Here is a 14229-nt window from a genome sequence, read left to right on the forward strand (position 1 = left end):
TTATATTAAAAACCGTAAAAAAACATCAAATACAATTTACGGTAAACTTAATAAAAAGTACTTTTAAGCGATCTGAGATATGTTGTGTTAAAAGAAAGACGTTTCTTAAAATTATTATTCCTAATAAAAAGACAAACAGTAAATAAAACTTATGACAGACGCCTTTATTTGTGGCACACACACAGACACACACACACACACACACACACACACACACACACACACACGTACCCCATTTCGCCCCACCTCACCTCACCTCACTATTTGCAGCCATCCGTCTGCTATATATATGTCTGGTATATTGCTAACTGGGGCCTAAATAACATTCTGTCACTCTCTCAAAGTAGTGTCCGCCGTTACTTGGCTGGACTACGCGAATCCATACCGTTTGCACATCGGTTTTTCGATTCATACCTCAATGAACCGAAAAAATACACAGTCAATCCTTAAATATTGGTTTTATCGCAGAGTTAATATAATGGCAGTTCCTCCTCCAGCACAGGTGGCACAGTCGTGTAAGGCGCCACAATTCACTGAGGACTGTTTGTAAGGCGTTCTTAAAACCTATGACCGTGGATTCGACCAACGTACACTGTCAAATCACAGTGTGAATTTGAACTGAAGGTGACAGCCGGCCATCTTCTCCTGGTAGAGCTGATCAAACCACTCATTCTGGGCCACAGTGAACCAGTTCTTCCAGTCGCCTACTCCGCCTGAAACAGACGCAAGTGCTCTTGTCATACTTACATGCAGACTTTTAAGCCATATGTTATAGCACTGTAATTACGTCTCGTGGTCGCTATCTAGAATGCTAGACAGGACAGGGGCCAGAAACCAATGAATCACCAATCACTCACTTGAAATATTCCCATTTCAGTCGCAAGTATTCCGATAATATCTTATTACAAAACCTTATGTCTTGCCTTGGAGAGTCCAACTTGTAGGCTAACAAAGAAAACTCATCAATACCTTTTCTAAAAACGCTGCTTCGATTATTTTCCCTATTCTTGTGGGTCCTCATGGCCGCCAGTGTTGTGTTGTCACAGACTTTAGACAGGAAGTCATCCGTTCTCTCTACACCCAGGAACTCACATATCCTCCTCATCTCCCGCATCTGATCCTGAAGTGACATCAAGTTCAATTCACTCCAACATCTTATCTTTAAACATACGACATTACAACAGGCTTACCACTTACCTCACCTCCTCTTGACTTGTTCATTAACTGTATCCATAACCTGCTAAAGGTATCTGCGTGTTGCTTCACCATACCTGCTTAATGTATCCACGTGTTCCCGCGCCATACCTGTTCAAAGTATCCACGTGTTGCCCGTCCATATGTGCTTAATGTATCCACGTGTTGCTCCACCATACCTGCTTAATGTATCCACGTGTTGCTCCACCATACCTGCTTAATGTATCCACGTGTTGCCCCACCATACCTGCTTAAGGTATCCATGTGTTGCCCCACCATACCTGCTTAATGTATCCACGTGTTGCCCCACCATACCTGCTTAAGGTATCCACGTGTTGCTCCACCATACCTGCTTAAGGTATCCACGTGTTGCCCCACCATACCTGCTTAATGTATCCACGTGTTGCCCCACCATACCTGCTTAAGGTATCCGCGTGTTGCTCCACCATACCTGCTTAATGTATCCACGTGTTGCCCCACCATACCTGCTTAAGGTATCCGCTTAGTGCCCCGCCATACCTGCTTAATGTATCCACGTGTTCCCGCGCCATACCTGTTCAAAGTATCCACGTGTTGCCCGTCCATATGTGCTTAATGTATCCACGTGTTGCCCCACCATACCTGCTTAAGGTATCCACGTGTTGCCCCACCATACCTGCTTAAGGTATCCACGTGTTGCCCCACCATACCTGCTTAAGGTATCCACGTGTTGCTCCACCATACCTGCTTAATGTATCCACGTGTTGCCCCACCATACCTGCTTAAGGTATCCACGTGTTGCTCCACCATACCTGCTTAAGGTATCCACGTGTTGCCCCACCATACCTGCTTAAGGTATCCACGTGTTGCCCCACCATACCTGCTTAAGGTATCCACGTGTTGCTCCACCATACCTGCTTAATGTATCCACGTGTTGCCCCACCATACCTGCTTAAGGTATCCACGTGTTGCCCCACCATACCTGCTTAATGTATCCACGTGTTGCTCCACCATACCTGCTTAATGTATCCACGTGTTGCTCCACCATACCTGCTTAATGTATCCACGTGTTGCCCCACCATACCTGCTTAATGTATCCACGTGTTGCCCCACCATACGTGCTTAATGTATCCACGTGCTGCCCCACCATACGTGCTTAATGTATCCACGTGCTGCCCCACCATACGTGCTTAATGTATCCACGTGTTGCCCCACCATACCTGCTTAAGGTATCCACGTGTTGCCCCACCATACCTGCTTAAGGTATCCACGTGTTGCCCCACCATACCTGCTTAAGGTATCCACGTGTTGCCCCACCATACCTGCTTAATGTATCCACGTGTTGCCCCACCATACCTGCTTAAGGTATCCACGTGTTGCTCCACCATACCTGCTTAAGGTATCCACGTGTTGCCCCACCATACCTGCTTAAGGTATCCACATGTTGCCCCACCATACCTGCTTAATGTATCCACGTGTTGCCCCACCATACCTTCTTAAGGTATCCACGTGTTGCTCCACCATACCTGCTTAATGTATCCACGTGTTGCCCCACCATACCTGCTTAAGGTATCCACGTGTTGCCCCACCATACCTGCTTAATGTATCCACGTGTTGCTCCACCATACCTGCTTAATGTATCCACGTGTTGCTCCACCATACCTGCTTAATGTATCCACGTGTTGCCCCACCATACCTGCTTAATGTATCCACGTGTTGCCCCACCATACCTGCTTAAGATATCCGCGTGTTGCTCCACCATACCTGCTTAATGTATCCACGTGTTGCCCCACCATACCTGCTTAAGGTATCCGCTTAGTGCCCCGCCATACCTGCTTAATGTATCCACGTGTTCCCGCGCCATACCTGTTCAAAGTATCCACGTGTTGCCCGTCCATATGTGCTTAATGTATCCACGTGCTGCCCCACCATACGTGCTTAATGTATCCACGTGCTGCCCCACCATACGTGCTTAATGTATCCACGTGCTGCCCCACCATACGTGCTTAATGTATCCACGTGTTGCCCCACCATACCTGCTTAATGTATCCACGTGTTGCCGCGCCATACGTGCTTAATGTATCCACGTGTTCCCGAGCCATACGTGCTTAATGTGTTCACTTGTTGCCCCGACATACCTGATTAATGTGTTCACTTGTTGCCCCGACATACCTACTTAATATGTTCACTTGTTGTCCCGACATACGTGCTTAATGTGTCCACTTGTTGTCCCGACATATGTGCTTAATGTGTCCATTCGTTGCCCCGACATATGTGCTTAATGTATCAACGGGATGACCCGCTGAACATTACACTCGCTACTCATGGTTAGAATCATTCCCCAGGAACATTTCCTTGTTGCAAGAGGCGACTAAATGGGTCGGACGGCCACGCTTGGTGGCTTGCGCGTCATCCACTCCAAAGGCTTTGTAAAACTGATTCGTATGGCGAAAACTCCATCATTTACAAGCCACCGTGTTATAGCTGGAATATTGCTGACTGCGGCGTTCAACAAGAACTGCAACAAAGTGTTGCCCCACCGCACCTGCTTCATGTCCTCGTAGAAGAGAGTCAACACGGGCAGATCAGGATTGGTCTTCTTCACTTGCTCCCAGTCAATAACATAGTCCATCCATGATCCATACAGAACTGTAACAGAAACAAACATTGAGGAAGAATGCTTAAAGAAGAATATAGGAAGAAGGATTATAGGAAGAATTGCCTTTGAATAGGACGAAATGTTATTACTCGAACGCCTTTGAGTGCGGCGTTAAACTGAACTGACTCATATCACTCTTCATGTTTATACCTACATATACGTACTCACAAAATGAAAGATTACAAGAATGATGATCACAGGAAGAAGGATTACAAGACCAAGCATTGAGATACTATGCTTGTTGTAAGAGGCGACTAACGGGATTGGGTGGTCAGGCTCGCTGACTTGGTTCATGCATGTCATCGTTTCTCAAATGCGTAGATTGATGCTCATGATGTCAATCACTGGGTTGTCTGGACAGACTCGATTATTTAGAGGCCGCCGTCATAAAGCTGGAATATTGCTCAGTGCGGGGTTAAGCAACAAACAAACAAACAAAGGATTACAGGAAAGAAGGATTATAAGAAGTATGATACTCACACTTTCCCTGAAACAAGGGTCGCAAAAAGTTTTTCCACTCCCCTTTGTATTTAGCAAATGGAACCGTTTTCAAGAAATTATAGAAGGAAACAGCTACGTCCTTTGGATTTCGTAGAACGGTAATGACTTTTATTTTCTTATTTAGAACATCTTCTGGCAGATGCTTCATCAGCAAATGGGAGTTGAGGATCCTGGGAGACTGTAGGTCGGCATACTTCTCCTCGTGCACATATTCCATGAAGGTCTGGGTCATCGTGACGTCATCTTCAATTATCTCCCCTGTGAGGAGTTCCCGTGTTATTTCAAACACCCAGTGGGTTCCTAGGAAGAAGGAGGAAGTAACGTGACAAACCTGCATAACCACGTACTGTTGGAATGGCGTGTGACAAGTGTCCTTTTTGAACCAACGGATTTGCATAATTTAAGAAATCAGCAAATTGTTTTGAATGAATGATGAATGATGCTATGAGTGAGAATTAGACTTTAATCATCACAACACTGCATGTTTTAGACTTCTAGATTTTTTTGGTTTTGTTATGGTTATTTTATTTCTTTTTGGAGTACACAAAGAATAGGTTCACAGAATATAGTTCACATTCAATCTTAACTACATACAAGTTACAAAGTATATCTTTGGATAATAAGAAACTATTCCAGTATCAGGATGGCAAGACATCGTTGTTGGAAATTTTGTAATGAGTCAGAATTTTGTTAATTTGAATATGTGCATTAACGTTTGTTTTTCTCGTTTACAAAAATTGCAAAGAGATGATTATCTATATCCCATTTTGAACAGCAACTCGTTTGTTGGTATAATTCTTTGAATAATACGGTATAGTAGGTGGGGGATTAACAGTAGAGGATCAACAGTAACAACAAATGCATACATGAGTGGGATAACATAGGTAGGTGTGACATCAACTAACTATGTTATCACTTAACTATGTTATCCCACTCATGTGTATATATATATATATATATATATATATATATATATATATATATATATATATATATATATATATACATATATATATATATATATATATATATATATATATATATATATATATATTGTACAATGTTCCTTATTCAGTCTTGCTTGACAACGGTATGAGGATCTATACCGAAACGCCGCTTGTTGCAGGATTAAAGAAGTTGTTATCCATAAAATTGTGTCTACCAGGGCAGATGTAACTTAGATGTTAGGGATATATTCTTACGTTCGAGATATTGTTTTATTGCTTGTATAAGATAATATTACAAAGAATGTCTTTTACAATCATATATCTGTTTCAGGTCTAAAAGATCTAGAAAATGCCCGCTCTCATCTATCATCGTTTATAAGATTAATACCTTTTCCCAAGTAATGTTTAAAACACACAGGTGCGTTCAGTATTCTTATATTCGTATTTTACCATAAACAATATAATTTTCCCTCCTTCATAGAATTTCCTTTTTTCCACATAGCTTCCTCATGCATACAGGACATATTTCCAGAATACATTGGTCCTATCATTAATAACCCTTTTTTCTGAAATGTAAAATTTGCAATTTTGCAGAAAATCAATTTGTGTTGGAGTGATATAATTAATCAAGAGTGGTAAGTGTGGATTTTGAATGAACAAACTTTAATATCAGGCACTCTTATACCCATAAGTTTGGGTGGGGAGTGCGGGATGGTCGTGGCGGGTTATATGTACCAAGAACAATGGGATAATTAACTATATCCTCTCTAACTTATATTCAATTTGAGATGTGAAATATGCTTACAAGAGCTACTTATTAAAAGATACACATCTTCCTACCAGATATACAGTGGTAGTGGGTTTCATGGTGTGTTATAATGTTACCTGATTTAGGAAACGCGCAGAACATGATGTCATCGTCGCGTATTTTTACAGAACGAACACCCTGGATGCCTGGTGCGTCGGGTAAGTTGGGCATAAGGAAGCCGTTGTCGTTTACCGAGGTGAGGGTGTCACCGCCGTCGTCTGGAGTATCCACTAAGTGTGTCTGAAGTGACAGAGAGGCTGCCGATGTGTAAAGCATACAATTGGAAATCTTAAGCACAGCTCCTTTCTTTTCATATATACCGAATTTAAGGGCGGACCATTTGATATTTAGGGGTGTAGGGTGTTGGGTGTGTGGGGCGGTGGCGGTTCCCAGGTTTGTTGGGTAGAGTCATGTAAAACATAATAACTGTGCAGATGTAGGTGTTTTTAAAACAGAACAATAAAAATAGCAGTATTATAAAGTTGGTTGGTTGGTTGGTTGGTGTGTTGTTTAACGCCGCACTCAGCAATATTCCATCTATATGACGGCGGTCTGTAAATAATCGAGTCTTGATCTGAAAATCCTGTGATTAATATCATGAGCATCGAGCCACGCAATTCGGATCGATGACATGCATCAACCAAGTCAGCGAGCCTGTCAACCCGATCCCGTTAGTCGCCTTTTACGACAAGCATGGGATGGTGAAGACCCATTCTAACCGGAATCTTCCCGGGTCCAGTATTATAAAACATTTTTATGTAAGAAAAGACCATGCGTAAGATCCGGCGGCGTATGGAGGAGTTAAAAGACATTTCGAGATAGCGCACGGGATTAAGGGTCCTCTCCGGAGGAGGTTTATGAATAGGGGGATACGCTGAATATTTGCTGTATACATTAAACAGAAAAAGGAGATAGAATTTCTGTGCACTTTGGAAACATATTGAAACAATTACGTTTTTTGGTTAAATGAAGTTTTATAGACACCTATTGAAAGTCGATGAGCTTTTGTTTTCAAAAGCGTTTTAAAAATAGTGACACTATTGAAAGTACAAGTATACGGTAAAATGCATTTCTCCTATCACAAAGATCAGTTTTTGCCTCAAGGTGGTCAGAATTAGGACACACTTACATCAGAAACACTTGAAGCCAGACCCATTAGGCTCCCTTTTTATAAGCAAAACACAGCCATTAGGAATGAATGTTTCAGACAGGTGCAAGAATTGTTGGAAGCCAATATCATTCAGCCACGTTCTTCTGAATAGCACTCTCCAGTTGTCATGGTTACAAAACGGGCTAGCTCTTACCGCTACCGTAGATTATAGACGCCTCAATACAGTTATCAACCTATAAATTTCCCTCTACCACGTTTGATGCTATATATAGTGAGTGAGTGAGTTTGGTTTTACGCCGCTTTTAGCAATATTCCAGCAATATCACGGCGGGGGACACCAGAAATGGGCTTCACACATTGTACCCATGTCAGGATTCGAACCCGGGTCCTCGGCGTGACGAGCGAACGCTTTAACCACTAGTCTACCCGACCGCCCCGATGCTATATATAGGCAGCCATGATCGCATTTGTAGTATCCTTGATTGTGCTAGTGGCTTTTGGCAAATACCACTCCATCCAGAAACAAAACACAAGTCGGCCTTCATTACACCTGACGGTGTTTTTTGAATTGGATAGCCTCCCTTTCGGCCTAAAAAAGGCTCCCATTGCATTTCAGTAAACCATTTCAGGCACTAAAGGAAATGAAATGGCGTTACATATTATAACATCATATATATTTTTCTAAAACGTTTTCAGAACATTTGTATCACCTCAAAGCAGTATTCCAAAAGATCAAAGAAGGACTCTAAAACGAAGCAAGTTCGCGACAAAACAAGTCACCTACTTAGGCCATATCTTCAGCAAAGATGGCATCCATGTTGATCCTTCAAAAGTAGATTCAGTCACACAGATTCCAACACCTCCCCCCCCCCCCCCCCCCACCCCCCACCCCCCTCCCCTCCTCCTTTTCAGGCATCGCATCAGCCTCTCTACAACCTCTCTGAAAAAAGATGCGTCTTTCGAATGGTCCAACAATTGCCAACAGGCAATCGAAAAGCTAAAGCAAGACCTTACAACCGCCCCCATCCTTGCATATCCCAACCAAAACAAACCCTTCATCCTCACAACTGATGCGTGACCGCCTCCGTGGTCTAGTGGTTGAGCGTCCGCCCGGAGAGTGGAAGGTCCGGAGTTCGATCCCCGGCCGCGTCATACCAAAAGACGTTAAAAGGTGGTACTTGTTGTTACCCTGTCTGGCGATCGGCATTAAGGGGCTAAAGCAAGGACTGGTCGGCTCGGAGTCAGAATACTGTGTCTGAGTCGGGTATTCATGTTAAACTGCGGCTTAGTATCTCAGTGGGCTAGCACTATAAATCGGCATCAGTCCGGACTAGTACAAGCAACCACACAAACACATCGCACATGCACGTCGCTTTATAAGTGCAATAATCTTGGACGCGACGTTAAACCAAATTTCACCTCACCTCACAACTGATGCATCTCAAACTGCTATAAGGTACATTTTAGGCCAACTTGATACTCATGGCATAATATGTAATGATGTTGTAATTTCATGTCTTTTGACAATACAAATATCTTCCTTGACATTGGCTGTTCTGTTTTTAGGAACAAACAATGTTGTTGGTAACGTTTCTTTTGCTCGTCAGTATAGGTTATTTCAATCAACTATTTTTATGTATATACATGTTTAAGTTGTTGTTGTTTTCCAAGTGAGGGTAAATGATGCTCAGTGGTCATTTGTCATCACAGTCAACAACCGTTTCAATCATATCAAAGTGGGACAAGCGGTGGCCATGACCTTGTCCGAGGATACAACACGGTGACCTGCATGATATGGCCTCTTGAAATGATCATTAATTAATAAAACATACATACATATTGTCTCTCATGGTGATGTCTTTATCTCAATGATAACGACTTTGTTCACGAAATACTCAGTATTAATGAAGATGGCCACATTGTGGTCGAGACTATTAATTGAGTCTGACTCATATTTTTTCAAGCACATGGAAGCCGAGTTTTTTATTTACATAAAAAATATGAGCTGTGTTTTCGTTAATCGAACCCGGGTCTTCGGCGTGACGAGCGAACCCTTTAACCACTAGGCTACCCCAACGATGCTATGGAAATATGGCGCAAGCGGTGCTGAACCTGTGAATGCGTCTGATGAGGAGAACTGCTTGTGCACGCCCATGATGTTTACCCGTATTTTGGCAGCAGATATGGTATCAAACAAGATGAATTTCCATTTAAGTCGCCTCCATCGACAAGCAACACTTGTAGCTATTGTTTTCTCATATTTCTCACATAAATGAAAACTGTGTGTGGCGTCAGCGTGTACATACAAATATGCTGATTCACCATCACCAAATTTGAGATCATACTGAAGAACTTACTTGAGACATGGTTGAATGCTTACACACAAATAGCTCTACAGCTTATCCACAAACAGAGGACAGTAGACAACGGTAGCCAGACATCCAGGTGACAAACACGGCCTTCGTTCAACAAAGCGACCTCAGCGCTACGATCGTAAGCCTATGTTATGGTATGGGCGTTACGATCACCTTTACGCTAAGGTTGTTTTGTTGACCTTGGCCCCGGTGGTGAGCGAGATAAGTTTTGAAGCGCCGCACAGATACCGGGGCAGCTTCAAGGCAGCAGTGAACCAGGTCACAGCAGTCGTGACAGGTAACACGCGACAGTGTCCACTTGGATTCGCATATAGGTTTGTTTGTTTTGTTGGCTGTTTTTTTACTGCATATTTCAGCGATATGACAGCAGCCTGCGTTTAATCGAGTGTCATATTAAGATGGAAACCATGCATGACCATGTATGGCGTCAGTCCACACGAAACTATGCTGATTCACGATAACACAGACGTATATTGAGGTCATGACGAACCTCCTTGAGACATGGTTTAATGTGTCAGTATATAGCTCTACAGCATATCCAGTAACACAGGCGAGTTGGCGATGGTATACATGCAGACACAGAGATCCGGTGGCCGTCAATAGTGGACGAAATAGACGTGGAAGTCCCCGAGGATCATGAATGTTTACTCGCTGTGCCAGGTTGACTTAGCTGTGTTATATTTGTGTGGTGTCCCAACGGTATACTGTTTCATAATTATGCATATTAAGGTCCAACTGAAGAACTTACTTGAGACATGGTTTAATGTGTCAGCATTTAGCTCTGCAGTATATTCAGTCACACAGGCGGGTGGCCAGATACAGGCCGGTGGCCAGACACAGACCGGTGGCTGTCAGCAGTGAATGAAGTGTGGGTGGAAGTCGCCCAGAATATGTATGTGATCCTCAGGTTTACCAAGCTGTGTTTAATCTGTGTGTGACCTTCACATTGCACAGCGGTTTCCAGCCGCGGAGGTTAAGGCCCCACCCTGACTATCAATATCCCCCAAGGTGGCGTTTTTTCAGTTTCGAACAATGACTGACAATGTAAAAACAACCGAGTGTCGGGAGAAGTTTTTTGCAAACCGTACGCAAAAAAGATCACCATTGACCGTCAAACTTCGTATCAACTTGAATGACAAACCCTGGATACCACAAATGGCTCCATATCTAGATATAAGTCGATACATTTTCTGTAATTTTATCATAAAAAAATCGAATCGATCGTGTTTGACGTCTGCATCAATCACAGTGGGCGGAGCTTATTTACCGTTGCGCTATAAATAGCAAAGCACATGGTCATGTGTACATGTGACACATTCAATGCATTTGTGGTCAAAGTGTATTGTTTTGTACAGTTTTAGAACAGCAGCAGATCAATAGTTTCGGTTACGATACATAACGATACACAAATACGAAATTGACAAGATTCTTTCAGTTCAATCAGAAATTTACAGATATGTGTTAAGTTTTGGTCATTTGGAGTCAACAGTTAGATTTATACCACATAATAATCAGATTAAATTTATAAAACTTAAATTATAGATTTTTCATCTTGTGTTTAGGAAGGGGCCTAATTTGAAGCACCAGAATTGCGCATATATTTCTTAGCTTGACTAGGCCTACAATATATGAATATGTCACGTGTATCAACATCACATTGCACATAAGTATAAATAAGTAAAGAAATATACTTGATGTTTTGACCTACATTAGGCCTATCTAGATAATATTGTACTTACGATAAAAGAAAACTCCAATACACATATTCCAAGACAACTTTAATTATGGATTTCCTTTCCTTTCACAGAATTTTCACACACAAAACTGAGTTTGATCATTAGATCCACACATGCCCCATGTTTTTTTTGTTTGGGGGATTTTGATACACTTCGCGCACATGTTTAAGATAAAATCTGTGATCCCTTTCCCGTTTTGTCCACACCAATCCTCCATCTGGTGCAACGTTTATTATCCGTTTCTTTAAGTCCGAGTATCTACGATCTCTCCCAACACATCGCCTATTTAGCTCAGTCCAGATGAATTGGAAGCACAGTTTTCGGGTTGATGAATTTCTGTAACATGGTGGCCGCACCATTCCCTGCGATTGCATAGTTGACAAAATTAGTGTGAACATACATATTCAGCTGATTCTATGTAGGGTTAATGCGAGGACAGCTGCTGAACCACCTTATAATCCTGACGATGATCCAAAATTTTGCCTGTTAATGAATCTAATATGATGAAGATTCATTTGACATGGAGTGTCTTGTGATACTGTGGTAAACACTTGTGGGAAACAGCTTCTTGCGTTGTACGGAGCCATGAGTATGTGATTATTCTTTATTACATATGGCTTATTTCGAAATGTTCCTGAGATTATCACCACGAACTGAATCTCATCATTTGCCCCTTGTATGAAGTTGGAAAACTATTGATTTTCGAAATTGGGATCCATAAGTATCGGGGAAAGAGCGACAAAGATATATCAATTCCGCGATACGAGATTCAAGTTTGACGTTTAATACCTACATTTCTAAAAACACTTTGAGTTTGATGATGGAAATATATTTGACCTCATTAAATGTTGATCTCCATGCTGCAGTGGTTCAAGTAACTGAATTGTTTAGACTTATTTGGTAACACATTGGTAATACGAGTTTATCTTGAGAGGAAGCCTGGACGTTTTGATGACGACTGTGATGCCATTCCGGATGTTTTGATGGTTAACAGCCACATCACCATCACATCCTACCGGGTACCCATTCATTGCTGGGTGAACAGAGACCCATTTCGAACAAAGTCACATTCCTAAGGGGACACCACATGTTCTACATGTGCCTCGGTGTGAGGCAAATATTCTCCATGGGAAACTTCTTGAAAGCCTTGTTGATGACGTGAATGGTGTTACCCTGTTCAAACAACTTTTGTGCAAGTGTCCAATGACTCTCCTTGAAATCTTAGTAAAATAGGATGCTCGACTGCATCTAAAAAATTGCGAAATGTAGATCAAAGTTTTGAGCTGCTGGACCATTGCTCGACACAAAGGGAAAGTCGACTATTGCAACGCTGACGTCATCCCTCCTGTCATGCAGACTTGGGAGGTTTTTTGGTTACTCTGAATTGTTATTCATATATGTAAATGTGAAACAGCCGTGGCTGAACATAAGTTAAACTTGCTGGTCAAAACGCCCTGTTTTTTGTTAGCCAATCTATTTCATTCCAATCCATCTGCAGAAAGAAATAGATCAGCAAGAAGGGGAGCCGACGGAATGTTCCCAAATTTCACATAGATGGTATCAATGAGGGAGTTCGGCATTTTACACATTGTTTTCTCAGTAAGCTTCAGATGAAATTTGACAATTTTCCTGAAGAAGGATACGACGAACTTAATGCTGACTGGTCTTTGAAAGGCATTTAGAAGTGATACATAAGGAAGAAATGTCAGCTTCTTTATTATGAGGAACACAACGTTTCGGAGTATATGCTGACTCATTCCTCCGGTGAATGCTCTGATGAAGGAGCAAGCATATACTCCGAAACGTTGCGTTCCTCATATATAAAGAAGTTGACATCCATATATTCTCTTCCTGACTATAATACTGATGTTATAATCATTAACCGTAGCATCTGCATGACCAAACAGAGACTATTGCCTGAAAATGTCCAATCTCATTAAAATCAGACCTTAGTTCTCGCTACCGCTAAACAAAGATCTGAAGACATCCCATTAGGGGTCACGTCAGAACGACCTTTCATCCGACCAATCAGAGCGTCGCTTACCAGATTATGAAAGTGACAGTCGGAATGTGATTTCTAATCATGCAATCTAGAAAACTTTAACATGGGGTATTCCAAACGATAGTTACGGGTTTAAAGACTGAATCCTCACAATCTAGACCATCTATTAGCCATTCCAGAATTTTTTTTGTTCAGGTTTCAAATTTGTAATCGAGAATTTTTCAAAATATGTTTCGAAGCGAAGTCGCCAATTGAAATTAATGCCGTAAAGCACGAAAAAGCTGCCTTCTGATTGGTCATTCCATTGGTCGGTCAAAGTTCGCGCAAGGTCGGTCTGACATGACCCGTAATGGGATGTCCTCAGACCTTTTTTTAGCGGTAGCCAGAACTAAGATCTGATTTTAATGAGATTGGAAAATGTCTGACCAACTGATTGTTTGTGGCGAACTAACGGCCTCTTGAATGACTAAGGAATGCAACACCCAGGGTAGCCTAAGTTATGGAGTCACTTTGGCAAACCCGTCCCCGATTGTATCCGTAAAGTCAGTAAAGAGACGAATGTATGGTGACGACCTATATGTGCGGAAATCCCATTTGGTGACAAATACCCCATAGATCAAGCAATGGCGTTTTTCCTTAAGGTTGTGGTATGTTGTGGTGTACGTTGCTGATAAAATCAAATGTTATGACATAATTGAATGTGGTTCTTTTCTGAGATTGCAAAAAATGAAGCAAATCTTTTGAGTTTTTTAGATTCCCCATATTATTTATTCCACTTGTCGCTGATACCTTCTTTGGCCGAAAACAGTGTTAGGGTTGATTGTTTAGGCTAGGTCGCTTTGAGCAATATTTCAGTTATATCACGGCGTGTCAGCCTCATGATGGCGGAAAGCCCGAAGTGATGCAGGTCTTAGAGT

General features: G+C 42.0%; 1 protein-coding gene across 3 annotated transcripts; it reads right to left on the reverse strand.

The window, feature by feature from the left end:
- Nucleotides 1-235: 235 nt before the first annotated feature.
- Nucleotides 236-10439, reverse strand: LOC139455914 (sulfotransferase 1A1-like). 3 transcript variants are annotated; one of them, XM_071237466.1, is made up of 6 exons: nucleotides 10323-10439; nucleotides 6166-6328; nucleotides 4313-4633; nucleotides 3719-3822; nucleotides 970-1120; nucleotides 236-713 (listed from the first exon to the last, which is right to left on the reverse strand). In XM_071237466.1, exons 1-6 carry the CDS (start codon nucleotides 10329-10331, stop codon nucleotides 601-603), a joined length of 861 nt encoding a protein of 286 aa, XP_071093567.1. In that variant the 5' UTR covers nucleotides 10332-10439; the 3' UTR covers nucleotides 236-600. The 3 variants fall into 3 exon arrangements, with proteins under 3 accessions (XP_071093567.1, XP_071093566.1, XP_071093565.1); XM_071237465.1 differs by lacking the exon at nucleotides 10323-10439 and adding an exon at nucleotides 9557-9710; XM_071237464.1 differs by lacking the exon at nucleotides 10323-10439 and having other exon boundaries at nucleotides 6166-6364.
- Nucleotides 10440-14229: the final 3790 nt, after the last annotated feature.

The sequence above is a fragment of the Haliotis cracherodii genome, unplaced genomic scaffold (assembly GCF_022045235.1).
Source record: "Haliotis cracherodii isolate W230 unplaced genomic scaffold, xgHalCrac1.p SCAF_11, whole genome shotgun sequence".
NCBI classification, from domain to species: domain Eukaryota; kingdom Metazoa; phylum Mollusca; class Gastropoda; order Lepetellida; family Haliotidae; genus Haliotis; species Haliotis cracherodii.

What these genes read in the sequence shown, in the direction of transcription:
- LOC139455914 (XM_071237464.1), bottom strand. Translation starts at nt 6,364, where the DNA reads ATGCTTTACACATCGGCAGCCTCTCTGTCACTTCAGACACACTTAGTG. An exon ending in ACCCTTGTTTCAGGGAAAGT is followed by an intron (nt 3,823 to 4,312) that starts GTGAGTATCATA and finishes TTTCTGTTACAG; the next exon opens with TTCTGTATGGATCATGGATG. An exon ending in TCTACGAGGACATGAAGCAG is followed by an intron (nt 1,121 to 3,718) that starts GTGCGGTGGGGC and finishes ATGTCACTTCAG; the next exon opens with GATCAGATGCGGGAGATGAG.